This window comes from Polypterus senegalus, chromosome 10 (assembly GCF_016835505.1).
Source record: "Polypterus senegalus isolate Bchr_013 chromosome 10, ASM1683550v1, whole genome shotgun sequence".
NCBI classification, from domain to species: Eukaryota; Metazoa; Chordata; class Cladistia; order Polypteriformes; family Polypteridae; genus Polypterus; species Polypterus senegalus.
Genome location: NC_053163.1, coordinates 7,513,185 through 7,529,156, shown reverse-complemented (window position 1 = coordinate 7,529,156; position 15,972 = coordinate 7,513,185). Strand labels below are relative to the sequence as shown.

Here is a 15,972-nt window from a genome sequence, read left to right as displayed (position 1 = left end):
CCCGGCGGGGTATTACAAATCTTGAGGTTTCTCCCTGGGATGCCCATGCATGACATCGGGTATTGTTGGTTTCCATTTATGTTTAATTTCTTTCCATCTGCAGTTATATTTGTACCACTTCTGTATTTAGTAATTAGTGTTATCTGAGAATTGTTCACAGTTCTCTGTGCCTGCACTCACATACAGAAAAAAAAAAAATCAGGAAGCCATTGGGATTTCACAAATCTGTCGTCACTTATTCGTGGTTATTTATAAGACCCTGTTACCGACCTAATGTACATGAACAAAGCTTTTTAGCTGAAATGTTCATGTATTGGGCCATCTTAACAGCATTATAGACCCCTGGACAAAGTAGTGCACTGGGACCCCTATTTTGATAGCTAAACAGAAACATACATAGGCATCAGAAACATTGTGGGCCACTATGCTCTTGGGACCCCCAGCCAGTGCCCATTGTGCCCATACGTTAAGACGGCACTGTGCGTGGACCCAAAAATGGCTCCCCCAATGGTATTGCTCTGAAGGGGCACTTTGGCGTACTTTGGTGTGGAGTCGCCTCTCACTTAAAAGTGAGTCTGGAGGTCACACGAGGCCATGGAAGTGAGTCCCTCGGTGCGATCTTGTGGCTTTCTGCGTGTCGACCGCCTGAGCTTCACTTCTCACAGCAGGGTGACTTGGTGGTTTCCTGTGCAGAGCTCTCTGATTGGCTGAACTCCTCAGGACCCAAAAGAAAGCTGACAGAGTCGATTCAAACGGAGGACTGGTAGGGCTGGGGTGGGGGTGTTGGGTCTGCTCTGTCTTAAAGGAAGAAGAAAAAAAAGAAAAGAGCTAGAAATAAAAGAGAACAATTAAGGAAGGAACAAGAAAATGAATTAAAAGAAAGAGGAAGGGAAGTGAGAGGAGAGCAAAGGACAAACAAGAGACCGAGGGAGAGAAGGAGTGTACTAACGAGAATTGGGAATCAAAGAGAAAGAAACTAAAAGGGTGGCAATGATGGGGGATAGAAAAATAAAGACAGGATAGAAGGGAAAAAAGAAAGATGGATGAAGACAGGGAATTGTGATATGAGAAATCTGCTAATATTTTATAAATTGTATTTCTATCCTTTTTTGGTTGCTTCTGCTACCTTTTAAGTAATGTTGGACTTAATAAGTGGGCTTCTTTAGGTCTGTAAGATTTGTGTGTTATGTGTGTTAGTGCAACGACCCGAGCGCAGGCGGTAAGCCACACTCTTAAAAATAACAGATCTGGAATGGCACTTTACTGGGCTGTGTGGTTCCTCGTTGCTTGACAAAGATCCATTTCATTCCCTTTGGGGATCTTTCAACATGAAATTGGGTCCTTGGGCTTTAGAAAGGTTCCTAATGTGCGGACAGAGCAGCATTTTTTTAATGTCTGGTGGGCTGCCTGGCAGGATACGACAGAGTAAGCACACCTGAAATGAGCCCGTGTTATTATGGTATATGCTGCAAAACGTCCTTTTAAAATCAGGAACCCACTGGGATTTCACAAATCTGTTAACATCCATTTATGGACCACGTTTTGGATCTAAAAAAGTTAATAAAGGTTCTTTCTAGAGCCTTCATTTGGATTGTTGTCTGGGGACCAAAACTGGCATCGCTCTGAAGAACGTTTCTGGCCACCTTTGTTTTTAAGAGAAGTACTGCGGTTATGTTTGCACCATAAAGAGCATTAAGATGGTCCTTGTTGTTAATGTCACTGTATGAAATAAAATTTGCAATGCACCATCTATTGGAATGTATTTTGTAAAGCATGTAGTAATAAAATGCATTGCATTGATAATTCCAACAGATGACACATCACAAATATTTGTAATAATAAATGCATATCTCTGTCCTATATATATATTTGGTATGTAAAAGCAGTGATAATACTGATAGTGCGCCCTCTGTTAGAATAACAAATGCAATACATATGTCTCTATTATATGCCATTTACTATCCATCCATCCATTATCCAACTCGCTATATCCTAACTGCAGGGTCACAGGGGTCTGCTGGAGCCAATCCCAGCCAATACAGGGCGCAAGGCAGGAAACAAACCCCGGGCATGGCGCCAGCCCACCGCAGGGCACACACACACACACCAAGCACACACTAGGGACAATTTAGAGTCATCAATGCACCTAACCTGCATGTCTTTGGACTGTGGGAGGAAACCAGAGCACCCGGAGGAAATCCACACAGACACGGGGAGAAGCCATTTAGTATGGGATCTATAAAAGCAGCGTTAATGTTTGTAACTTGTTACGTGTTGGAATGACAAATGCAATACACATGTCTCCGTTATGTGCCATTTGGTATGGGATCTGTAAAAGCAGTGATAATGTTTGAGATGTGCCATCTGTTGGAATGATAAATGCAATGCACAAGACTCTATTATTTGCCATTTGGTATGGAATTCATAAAAGCAGTGATAATGCTGGTAATGCACCATGTGTTGGAATGATGAATGCAATACACATGTCTCCGTTATGTGCCATTTGGTATGGGATCTGTAAGCAATGATAATGTTTGAGATGTTCCATATGTTGGAATGACAAATTTAATGCATAAGCTGCTGTTTTATGCCATTTGGTATGGAATTCATAAAAGTAGTGATAATGATTGTGATGCGCCATCTGTTGGAATGACAAACGCAATGCATATGTCTCTGTTATATATTTGTAAAAGTTGTGTTAATGTTTGTGATGCGCCATCTGTTGGAATGACAAAGGCATAACAACCAGAAAGATAAACACACAGACACTTATCTTTTTATTAAGGTGGATGTTCACCATATCATTGTGTTTTTATTTATTTATTTATTGTCATGTTTCACAATACATTTATTTGCATATTTTTTTCTGTATTTCTCAAATATTCTTCGATACAACACTATGTTGATTTGAATTAAACAAATACCGTCTGTCATCCTGACCAAAAGATTTTTTGTAAGCTTTAAACTTAAAAGAGCAATCTCAGTCATTAACGATGTGCCATCTGTTGGAATGACAAAGACGTAGCAACCTGATAGACACACAGATACAAAAGACACAGACTCCTTTTATTAAGGTGGATAAGTCACTTCTAGAAAACGCTCTTGTGAACTAAAATGGAAAGCCCTCAGATGTGAATGAGCATTTAAACTGCACACCTGCCTCCCATCTTCCCATTTCTATTCATAGGTTTAAGGGGCAACTTCTACCCCCTGCCACCAATGAAATGCGTAAAATGTCCTTTGAAGAAAGAGACAGACTCGCCAAGGAGGGCTTTATGGCCAGTCTCAGGTTTTCCTCAAAAAAACGTGGCAACTTTAAAGAGAAGTAACTGGACAACTTAAACCTGCAGCAGCTTCTGCCGGCACACATAAGGCTTTGCTTACTAACCACACTCGAAAATGGAAAGAATAAGCACAGAGATAAAGGAGAGCTTGAGTAAACAGAAAAATACAGTGAAAGAGAGAAAAGGCAGAGCCATTGAACTGACACCTTCGTTCTACAAACAAGTCGGTGGGGTGGCCCCTGCCAGCAGGTGTGTTTCTCTCGATGTTTGCTCGCGAAGGGGCAGGTGCTGCTTGTTTTCACCGTACAATCCCCAGCTGCCCTTCTCTCTGTCTGTGGGCATAAGAAGCTGGTGTTCATCTGCGGTCACTGAGTGCCTGAACACATCCATAAATCCTCCTCCTTACACTGTGAAGACCAGACAGGAGGTGTGTGGCATGCCAAGGCGGGCATGGTCTGTGGTATTGGGCTCAGTGATGTGTTTCCAGTGTGGCATGTCTTTGTGGCAGACATCCAAAATGCTTTCCATTAGGAGTTCCATGTCAAAGAGAGTGTGCCACTCATGGAGGTCATGGTTTTTAATTTTGACTTAATGTCCTCCTGGGTTAGTGGCTGGGCAGTGGGATGCCATGCTAAATGATTATTCTGCATTTTGAATCACAGTATTTTTAATGAGTGTCTGACAAAGTGCGGACATTTGGTCTTCAGAATCAGGTTTTTCCATCCACAGTGATTTCAGAACAAAAATCGGACCCCTTTACGCTCTCTACGCTTTATTTTATTGTAGATTGTATTGTAAATTAAAACAGATAAACTTGCCATTTTTGCCCATTGGTCTACACTCAATAATCCATAATGACAGAGTGAAGGCACCTTTTCAGAAAGATTTCCAGATCTATCCATCCATTAATCCATTATCCAACCCACTATATCCTAACTACAGGGTCACGGGGGTCGGCTGGAGCCAATCCCAGCCAACACAGGGGCACAAGGCAGGCAACAAACCCCAGGCAGTGCGCCAGCCCACCACAGATTTTCAGATCTATTAAAAATGAAAAGCTGAAATCTGTCATTCATAAAGGTGTTCATACCCTTATGTCGATACTTTGTAGAAGCCCCTTTGGCAGCAATTCCAGCTTTGAGTATTCTTGGAGTAAGTCTCCACAAGCTTTGCACTCCTGGACCCCTCTGGGACACACGTTATGGTTCTGTAAAAAAAAAAAAAATCAATAAAGACTGACCCTTTGCTCCATCTCTTAGGCCTGGATAGTTTCACACCGGGCACACTGCCATCGAAAAAAAAAATCATTGAAGGAATTTGGTGCCCACTCTTCAATTTCCCCTGTCTGGTGCAGTAAATCCAGCAGCAACATTCAGGGCTTACAGACATGTCCTTCACGAGAATCGAGCGACAGCTCACAGGAATGTGGCTCCCACTGGACAGCAGCGGCAACAGGGGCTTCGCCCAGACCTGCACGGAGGCCGGTGGCATCCAGGGAATCTGTGGTATTAATGCCCCTAGTTAGGGGCCTAGCAAGGCTCTGGTATCTGATCTCATCTATGGCTGACTGAGGCTTTGTGTCTTTTCTCAGAGAGGCTATTTTGTTTCGGCTGAAGTCACATTTGCCATTTGTGTCGGGATCCTGAGTATTCCACCGGAAAATTCTGCGCTCCTTGTGAAAGTCGGATTAATTGTGGATGTGGCACTTGACTTGACGTTATGTCTGAATCCCACGCACCCTGGTTCTTCACATGTAGGGAGATGCTGCCCTAGCAGTTTTAAATTGATTTCAGTCCATTTTATCAAATGTGAGGGCCATTGATGGACTGCTCGCATATGAAGGGCTAAGACGATGAAGAAACAAATGAAAAGATTAAGTTGGATTGTTTTTTGCTTAAAGTCTTCCATATTTAGCTTCTTATTATTATGGGTTTCCGTTATTAAGTGGGTGGTTGGTGTAGCAAAAATGTACATGGTGTGGGATACAGGCCGGACACAGACAGGTAGACATCGTTGATTGCACCACAACACGTTTATTTACAATTATTTACAAGTTAGTGACACACACAAACCAGTGCCACAGCACCAATCACCCACAAGTCCAGGCCCTTACACAATGCCTCTCTTCTCTCTTCTGGCCAGCCTCCATTCCTCTCCTCTGAGCTCTGTCTTCTTCCACCCTACTCCAGCCATTGAATGGATGGAGGCAGCCCCTTTAAAGCTCACCCGGATGTGCTCCAGGTGCCTTCCGATTAGCTTCCGCCAGCACTTTCCAGTGTGGCAGAAGTACTGGCTGCGCACCCATAAGCACTCCGGGTGTCCCTGGTCTTCTTCCCCTCGGCACTTCCGAGCGTGGCAGAAGTGCTGAGGGCCAAGGCTTCTCAGACATTGGGGTGCCCCCTATAGGGTTAAGTTTCTATGCTCTGTTCCCATGGTCCCCAAAGCCACCAGGGCAGTCGCCCCCTCATAGTCTGGAGGAGGCGCAAGCCCTCCTCCAGTCCTACTGGGCATCCCAGCTGGGTAGCACCCCCAGCCACTCACCATAATGCTAAGTGTATTGCAAATAGTGCCTTTCATACCATCACCATATGATGAGAGTCTTCTTCCTTTGTCTTCTCTGATTCAGCCATTCCACCTGCACTTCAGAAAAGGTCATCGACCAGAAGCTAAGCATGTATGAGCCCAGCCAGCACTTGGATGGGAGACCATCTAGGAAAAGCTTTGGTGGCTTCTGGAAGGGGTGTTGGTGAAGCCAGCAGGGGGCGCTTATCCTGTGGTCTGTCTGCGGACCCTGGTGCAGAGGGCTGTAATAAATGGTGCCATCTTTCAGATGAGACGTTCCTTCACACTGTAGGTCTCAGGGTATTGACTGTATAGTGCCTTTTATATGCTCTGTAAAAGAGGACAAGATAAAGATTTGGGGCAACATCATAACCCGTGTATTGAAAAGGCAAAATATACTGAAACTTTTTAGCAAAAAACAATGTCTCTAAGGATGCGAGTCCCATTTGACTATCCAAGATGGTAACACTTTCAGTGCAGACCGGGCAGAAAGTGGCAGATTAAGGTGGTGAGGTTATCAATCAACTGGTGTACAGAGGGAGAAAGAGAAGAGGCATTAGAATGCAGTGCCACCTGGTGGATTGGGGAGGAATCAACACCACTAGAGCCTTTAAACTGTCTCCAAGGTGCAACATGTCTGAGAGCAGGCTCTGATAACATGAGAAGGGTCTGGCTGCAGACCCCAAAGCAATAGACTTCTCTGTGGCTGCTCCAGCACTTCCACATCAGACAGAAGGCAGACCTTCCAAACCTACTTCACTCCTCACCTCCAGCCTCAGGCCCCTGAATGACATCACAGGGTCCTGGGCTGGAGCAGCCACTGAGGGGTCTGCCCCTGGTGGTCTGCAGATGGACTCTGTTGGATGCAATGGATGAAAGATTCCTGCAAGTCCTATGACAGAGAATTTTAAGGAGCCATCAGAAAATGAGAAATGTGGATGTCATCTTCATTTCATGTAACACCTTTCAGTCGCATGTCTTCTCTGGCAAAGAATAGTAGCATGCATGGCAAACAGAAAGTGCAAAAATTATTTTTATTTTATAAAGCACCTTTATGGTGTTGACCCAAGAAGGAGGGCTAACTCTTTTGGTAAACTGCAGATTTTATCTTTTGCATGTTTTTTTAGCACCTTTCACATTGTAGGCCATGAGATAATGAGTCATTCATGTCGTCCTTATGGTAAGGAATGTCAAAAAGCAAGTGACAAATGACAATTTTATTTGATATACAGTAGATTTGTATATACTGACATTCATATTGTCATGCCCTTGTGTGGTGACACTTTCCTGTAGTTCTTGAGATAGAGAATATCGGCAAGCAAATGGCAAATGAAAGCAGCAAATGTCACCTTTATAGATAGATAGATAGATAGATAGATAGATAGATAGATAGATAGATAGATAGATAGATAGATAGATAGATAGATACTTTATTAATCCCAAGGGGAATTTCACATACTCCAGCAGCAGCATGCTGATACAAAAAACAATATTAAATTAAAGAGTGATAACAATGCAGGTATAACAGACAATCACTTTGTATAAAGTTAATGTTTAACCCTCCTGGGTGGAATTGAAGAGTTGCATAGTGTGGGGTCTCCTCAGTCTGTCAGTGGAGTAGGACGGTGACAGCAGTCTGTCTCTGAAGCTACTCCTCTGTCTGGAGATGATCCTGTTCAGTGGATGCCGTGGATTCTCCATGATTGACAGGAGTCTGCTCAGCGCCCGTCGCTCTGCAACGGATGTCAAACTGTCCAGCTCTGTGCCTACAATAGAGCCTGCCTTCCTCATCAGTTTGTCCAGGTGTGAGGCGTCCCTCTTCTTTATGCTGTCTCCCCAGCACACCACCGAGTAGAAGAGGGCGCTCGCCACAACCGTCTGGTAGAACATCTGCAGCATCTTATTGCAGATGTTGAGGGACGCCAGCCTTCTAAGGAAGTACTGTATAGTCGGCTCTGTCCTCTCTTGCACAGAACATCAGTATTGGCAGTCCAGTCCAATTTGTCATCCAGCTGCACTCCCAGGTATTTATAGGCCTGTACTCTCTGCACACTATCGCCTCTGATGATCACGGGGTCCATGAGGGCCCTGGGCCTCCTAAAATCCACCACCAGCTCCTTGGTTTTTCTGGTGTTCAGTTGTAAGTGGTTTATAGAGCAACTTTCCACCTGTAGGTTCAAGGATGGTGGAAAGCCGCTTAGCAACTCACCCTTTTGCAGAACGCATCAGTGTTGCTAAATGAGCTGTGAAAATGTCAGCTAAACTCCATGTAACGCCATTCATGATGGGGGGCATCAACCTCTTGGGTAACCATATCATTTGTACTTAATCTTTTATAGTGTCTTTGTCCTAAAGTATGTCAGGCTATAAACATAAGGCAGAGAAAATCAGATAAGAGCTTTGTATGCTGCCTTGTTTATGTATACCTGCCTTTCAAGCTGGATACTTCAGTATGGCGGAGAGTTCTTTCCCACATCAATTGTGTCCTTGTCCATCAATGTGTACTCAGTAAATGAATTACACAGTGTCACACATGTGTGGATAGGAGGCAGCTAAAGGGCTTAACAAACAGTAATACCACATCCGACCAGGGGGCAGCGGGTTGCACTGACTGTCTTTCTCGGTTCCCTGCAGACCCTTCCAGAGAAATCCTGCCAGGTTCCGGCGCCTCCAAAGACCTGACATTTCCAGTTCCAGCCCCTTTGATGACGTTTCCGGTTCAGACGACGTCACTTATGGCCCCTTTTGATGATATCGCTTCATATATGGGCCTTTAAAGCCACCATCTTACCACCAAGGAATCAGTTCTGTTTTGGACTCAATCTTGTGAACAACTCTGTTCTTTTCAAAAGCTTTCTGCAGGCAGGGGTATCATACAGGTGGCTGCCCCAAACCTTTTTCACGATGTCCACTCTGTGTTTTTATCACAGCACGTTCATTTTAGATGCCATAAAGGTTGCGTGGGAAAGGCACTATATGAATAAAATATATTATCATTATTGTTTCTTGAATATGCTTTGGCACATGGTTGATTGTGCCAACTGACAACACAATTACAATGGAGTCATCCTGTGGCTCCCACTCATCTCATGGCACCTCTCATTTAATTCTCTTTATCTATATTGTCCCATTCTGTCATGATAAAGACATAGTGCTATTCTTATAAAAAATATTTACTTGTGAAAAAAGAATACTTCACAGCCCATTGTTGTATTTACTGCAGGTTAATACAATAAATTATAAAATCTCAGAAACTGACTGGTCAGATAGCCTGGGGGAATACAGGTGGGAGGAGATGACAGGGCAATCTAACTGGGAATGGAATAGGACAGAGTCGTGCTGAAATAAGAACTGGTATGAAGGGGGGAGTCGGCTCATCCCATTGGTCATTGGAGGGCTAAGAGAACGCGTGTTGCCACACCCACCACACAACGAGCCAACTGGATTGGGATCTGAGTGTAGCAGTGCAACGGGCGACGCCTCAGCACCTCACTGAGCAGTGTGAGGTTTCTGACAGAGTTCTAGTTGAATAGGATTGATATGAAATAGAGAATTGCTCTTTTCCTGTTTATCTGGGAGGAACATCAAGAAAGCGAGACTAAGACAATAAGAGGAGACTTGCAAAGGAGTGCAGTCTCTCTCTGCCATGGAAGAGAAGGCCAAGTCTCACTCTTGACATCCACCTGTGCGCTTGACCCTATGCGGACAATGAGCTGGCTAAGAGGAGCATTGAGCGTAACAATAAGTTTACGTGCCGCCTGAAACGACACCTCTGGCACTCTCAGGTTGTGTGGCTTGTAAAGCCACGTTCTAGTTGCATTTGTTTATGGCACTAGCTATAATATTTGAAGATTAAAGCCCACTATATATGATATGTGAATAAATGTGTAACTTTTCTGCTTCCTGCTCATTTACTCGGTGTAATTGCTTGGGGTCACAGACGTAAAAGTAAAGGGTAAATGCTGAAGTGTCGTACCTGACCATGTGGTAAGAGTAGGGAATTTGAGGCATTCTATTCAGGTCTGCCTCATAAGGAGAAGAAAGGGGAAAAGGGTCACCTTAGGACCCTGTCATGAAATTAAACGAACATTTAAACTGTAAACTCCAGTATGGGTGGCTATTCTCTGAATTTTTAGACCACCTATCCTTATGTTCTGATTGGTGGCTGCTTCCTTTACGACATGCGATGGCTGAGCTGTCTTAGATGACCCACCTCATCCATTTTCTTCCCATGGACTGCTTTTTCCTCCAATTATTCCTCCACTATGAAGAAATCATGGTATTTCTCTACAGGCCACAATGGTTCCTGCCCTTTTCTGGTCAGGTCAGGTCAAGTTGGGGAACATGCACTGGTACAGCATGTTGCCGCACCCACAACACGACGAAACAACTCGAGATCTTGGTTGGGAACCCCCCCAGGCAGACACACGGTCCAGTCCCACTGCCAGGAAATGACCCTCTATGTGTTACGTGAGCATCCCCTTGGCCTGGTCCAGCCACTCAGGTCCTCAACAATGAGGATCTTACGAGATGGATCACCCTTAGGGAATCGCGTCACACGGCCGAAGTGCCGTAACTGACGCTCCCTCACACTGCAGGTCATGTGCCTCACTTGGGACTCCGTGAGCAACACAAAGTCACACCAGCGGTATCCAAGGATTCTCCGAAGAGACACAGTACTTAAGGAGTCCAGTCTTCATCTCAGGTCACTGGATAGCGACCATGACTCACAAAACGGTGAGACTTCCTTTTTCAGAGATATCAGGAGCGCCACACACCCCTTTCCAGTGACCTCATGACCCCCCCAATGCTCTCCCAATCCGTCTACTGACTTCATAGGAAGAGTCACCAGAGACATGAATGTCACTGCCGAGGTTAGTAAGCCTCTCAACAAGGTCGACACTCTTCTCATTTTTGTTCAGAGCCTTTTGCCACTCTCCTGTAATTAGCTTTGCTTTCTATCTGTGTCTTCTGTGTGTTGAGTGTATTCAGATCACTGCATACTCTCTAATTAAATTTTTGGGGTGGCCCAGTCACTCATCTTCGGTCTCCGTGTTTAGAAGAGTTGAACGTTCCCATTAATTACTTACTTCACTGAAACCATAGAAGCTTTGGCCGCACTTGTGACGATCTATAATCTTCTTTGTGCTTACAGATGGCAAATGTGACCCAAACTCCTTCTACAGCGAGGACCTGGGTGACTGCGAGAGCTGCACCATATGCCAGAAACACCCCAACACCCCAAACTGCAACAGATGTAAGTCAAAAGCAAACACGTCTTTCTTTATTCTTCTGTCTCCTGAAACACATGTGAGTGCATTCTTAGCCCCGGAAATAAAACCTCAAGAGTTCAGCAGCTGGGTTTTAGTCTGCCTGTCTGAGGAATGTACTGGGGAGGCAAAGACGGCTTCAAAAGCGGCAGCAGCGGTAAAAGAGCAATCGGGGGCCACATGCCGTACACCGCAAAGTAGAAAGCAGCTGGCGTGAGATCCACTCATCAGACGGCGGCCGAGCGACTTCAAACAGGGGGAAATTTGAGCAGCCGGGGAAAAGCAAAACCGCAGCCTTTCAGGACAGGGGAGCGAGAAGACGCTGGAGACAAAATCACGTAGAAAGCGAGATAGCGTCACTGTTAGAGTCAAAGATTTGAATTTAAAAACTTACGTACAGTGCCTTAAGAAAGTGTTCAGACCCTTTCACTTTTTACAACAACTTTTTTTGGGTTGCACTCTTGTCTAAATTCATTTCAATTCATTTTTCCCTCAGAACACAATACTCAGCATCCCAGAGTGACAAAGAGAAAATGGGATTTTAGGAATGTTGTTAAATTTATTCCAAGTCATATGAAAACCCCAGCAGCACCCACTTTAGTCACTAAAAGACCACGGCAGGGCTGCGATTCTGGACTTAATTCCCATGCGGCCCTACAAAAGTCCAAACTGGGACAATTATTGAGGAACACTGCTACCTATCAATTTGGTCAATTTGCTCCTGGCTTGCAGCTCTCACCAGTTCACTTTTTCTTCCCGTGTATCCCAGCCGGGATGGGAAATATAAGGCGTCCCAGCCAGGTAGTCCCCACAGTCAGGCCGTCCTTCCATTATGGTTACCCAGGCCAGGGAAAAAAAATCTTCTTCCATCCTCACCAGGATACCCGTCCTTTCTCCTGGACACTGACACTGCTGCCTTGCAGTAAGGAGATCATGAATTCTCTCCCCAGGTCCTCCCTGTGTGGAGAGCACTTTGAGTAGTGAGAAAAGTGTTATATAAATGTAAAGAATTATATAATATGTATATATTGTGAACTTTAGCCGGGACACAGACAGGCACGGATGCAGAATGTCCGTTCTCTCCTACCCAACTTCTTTTCCCCGAGTGGAGTGAGGCGGCTTCTTTTATACCGCACCCACAAGTGATCCAGGTGCTCCTCGATCAAGTTCCGACAGCACTTCCGGGTGTGGTGGAAGTGCTGCATGGAAATCTGTCTCCTCTTCTGGCAGCACTTATAGGTGTGGTGGAAGCGATGCAGACCACAGTTCCGGAACTTTCCAGGGGACCAGGGGGGATGGTCACCACGGGCCCCAGTAGTGTTGAGATTCTACACACCAGTCCCATGGCCCCGATGTTAACGAGGGGGTCTGCCCTCTCGGGTCCCGGGAAGGTACTGCTGGTGATATGTCTACTCCCCCAGTCCTCTCCTCAAAAGGACATTCTAATAGGCAAGGTCCCAGGCCGTCTATCACTATATATATATATATATATATATATATATATATATATATACTGTATATATATGCGCTATATAGATCTACTCTCTATATATAAAATCCTAAGCCTAAAAGTGCAACGATTTTATGTGACTTTTTATGTGACGTTCTTTGTCATGCTTTAAATCGGGCTTATTTTAAAATCTACATATATATGTTTGGTATTATTCTTTTCAGAATTTATTGAGCTTTAATGTGATGTTGTTAGATTTTCAGATTCTTATTCCGTTTTTAAATTATAAACTAAAAAAATTTCAAGAACTCATGGCCCGGGAGTCGAGACTTTATGCCAAGTGATTTAACCAGGCCCGGGGCGGGAAATAAAAGACAAAGAGTAGGACAGCTGCTGTACAGGCTTTTAAACATTTGAAGTGCCATGCGAGATGTGGATCATGTGGCATGGCGGTGACAGCAGCAAGCCAGCAGCTGATCGAGCAAAGAGGGGGTAAAAAAACTGCATTTGTTTCTCATTGTATCACCGTTTAAGAGGGGGTTTCAGAGGAGCGACCACATCACCTTGGGGTTCGTTCAGCCCCCCTCTTCACAACACGAGTGGCAGAGACGCGAAGTGACTGGCACGTAGTGCAGCCTGAGGGGGTTGGCAAGCGAAGTGAGCAGGGGGGGTACCCCTAGTGCTACTGTATATATAGTAATTCTCTGCAGAATTTCATAAAAGTTTGAAGAGACCACGGAGGTCTTACTGAAGGTAACAGCAATACCATTTAATTTTTTGGAATCATGTGTTATGGTGGACAGCCCTATTCTTAAGTCTGAGCTCCACTGCCTTAGCAGACGAGATGCTATCTGCTTACACCATGGACACAATTGCAAAGTGAACAGACAGGCTGGTGAGTAACACTCACCGACCCTGAGAAAGGGGACTAATCTTTTTTTAACTGGGTGACGTTTTGATACTTGGGCTGATAGAACAAATGGCAGAGAAGAAAAGAGGAAAAAAAAATATTGGAGTCGAGTCATTTCCTCAATCTTTTGCCACCGATTTGCATGCCGACCCCGATCAGACCTCCCAATCCTTTTTAGCTCTCGCCAAGCTCCAGTGAAGGTTGCCTGCCAAAGCGGCTGGGAGCATGAGGAACGCTCGGAGCTGGAGTTGCATGCACGCACGCACACACACACACGCCATTCCTCTAAGATGGGCATTAGTTGCGGCTGATCTTTAATCAGACCCTGTAAATAGCGCCGCTCATGTAGAAACGCCTTTGTGCATTGAGAAAGTGCGGCGTGTCGGCCATCTGTCAGCACTACAGGGTCGTGCTGGTGTTTCAGATCCACACAGGAAGCCTTTCTCTGCACCCCACCCTCCTTCTTTCCGATTTTGGCACTGTTCACCTCAGGCTTCCTTATTTAAATTGTTTTTGTTCACACATTCCTTTTTCTATTGTAATCTCATAAGTAAGCACAAGGCATTAAATATGCTGGTAAATTCTTAATTTTTCTATTGTACCATTCGTAAGAGAGGAGACTAATACAGAAAAAATGTTTGGGACACAACTGTGACCCTTTATAATGTAAGACAAAAAGAAACTAAACCATATATATTTAAGAAATATATTAGCAACATATTTTCAAGATTCGAGTCCAATATATTGTAGAATTGATACAGAAATGGCTGTGTTTTGGGTTCTATGGATTCCAGGCAGGAAGGGGAGGGGCCAGGAGGGCGGACGACGGAAGTGACCTCAGTGGTGGAATGGCAATTAATCTTCCATTGTGCAGAGGGAGGAGGAGGAAGAGAGAAGGCATTAGGCAACAGCGACAACCCCGGGTTCGACAGGACATTACATTCACCAGAGCCTTCAGTTGTCTCCCATGAGTGACACATTAAAAACCACTTTCTATTTAAATCTCAAATAATGTGGCAGCATTGTAGAATATATGTAATGGGCCATTGTGACTACTACTGAGATCACATCAGAAGGATTGTGTGCCATTCTGGTCACCACACCACAAAAAAGGACATAGCAGCACTCGAAGCTGTGCAGAGGAGAAGAACCAGGTGCACCTCAGGACTCGAGGACATGACAGGCTCAGAGAATTAAACCTGTTTAGTCTCGAGCAGAGAAGACCGAATGGGGATCTGATCCAGGTCTTCAGATTTTTGAAAGGAAGCCATAAAACTAATTCTTTTGACTACAGGGGGAATCACAAGTTCAGGGACACCAGTGGAATTTGAGGGAAAGTCTATTCAAGACTGAAGCTAGGAAGTACTTCCTTACTCAAAGAGTTGTGGGAATCTGGGACAACCTACCAAGTCATGGAGTTGAAGCAGAAAACCTTGACAACTTTTTAGGAGGACCTGGAGGAGATATTGTGACAGCTTAGCTATTGGCTAAACAAACGAGCTTGATGGACTATATGGTTTCCTCTTGGTTGTCAAATTTCTTTTGTTCTTATGTTCTAATGTTCATACCTTCACAGTTACAGTTTAAGAGATGTAATCAAATGTCCAGTCCAGATTTTCACACCAGCTTCTGTGTGACTTCAATCCACAGGCAGACAAGAGGACCTCAGTCCTAACGTCTGGATGACTGTGGCTATCTGCAGCTTCTGCCTCACTTTCCTCGTCGTCCTCATCTCCTTTGGTGTATGGCTGCACTATTTTCGGAGTAGGAGTAGCAGCACCACGCTGAGTGGTAAGTACTGAGAATAACTCTGAGATGTGCTAACTGGGTCTAATTGAAATTAAGGCCTGCAGATGAATTTGTAGGAGCAAACCCAGCATTGCATAAGGGCATACATTGCCATGATTTGTTGATATTATTTCACTTTGCTGCATTTTAAGCTTGAGTATTCATGGAGGTAAATGATCTCATCTCAAATTTAGGGTCACAGGGGACAGGAGCTTACTCCAGCACACCTGGGCAAAAGGGAGGGGAATAATGACCCAGGGTGGGCCAACAGACCATCACAGAGGCCACTCATGCACCCAGGCCTCTTTACAGTCACCGGTTAGCCTAACCTGCATGTCTTTGTGGATGTGAGAAGAAAATCCACAGACTCCACACGTGTAGAATGTAGAAACTCCATGCGGACAATGGCGGAACAGACATTGGGCCCGTGAAGCAGTCGAGCCACCCACAATGCTGCCCCAGTGTGAAGAATTTAGGGTTGAATTATTTGTCATCACATGATAGGTGGAAAGTTGTGTAAGCACTCCAATCCGGTACTTGGTGAGGAGCGCCACACAACAATAATTTTTTTCAACTGAATATCACCTGGATGTTAGTGAAGTTAGCATCAGTTATAAAGGTCTAATATGATCCGATTAAAGGGTAAGGACTCTTTTACCATGAGATTATTTGAAAGATGAGTTCAGTGTTTTTCAAGTCAAAGTTATT

At 44.6% G+C, this 15,972-nt stretch overlaps 1 protein-coding gene across 1 annotated transcript in view; it reads left to right on the top strand.

The window, feature by feature from the left end:
• LOC120536651 overlaps positions 1 to 15,972 on the top strand; it is a 52,605-nt gene that overhangs the window by 26,818 nt on the left and 9,815 nt on the right. The window contains exons 2-3 of the mRNA XM_039765079.1: positions 11,002 to 11,103; positions 15,127 to 15,267. Coding sequence (XP_039621013.1) covers positions 11,002 to 11,103; positions 15,127 to 15,267 — 243 coding nt within the window. The remainder of the gene's footprint in view (positions 1 to 11,001; positions 11,104 to 15,126; positions 15,268 to 15,972) is intronic.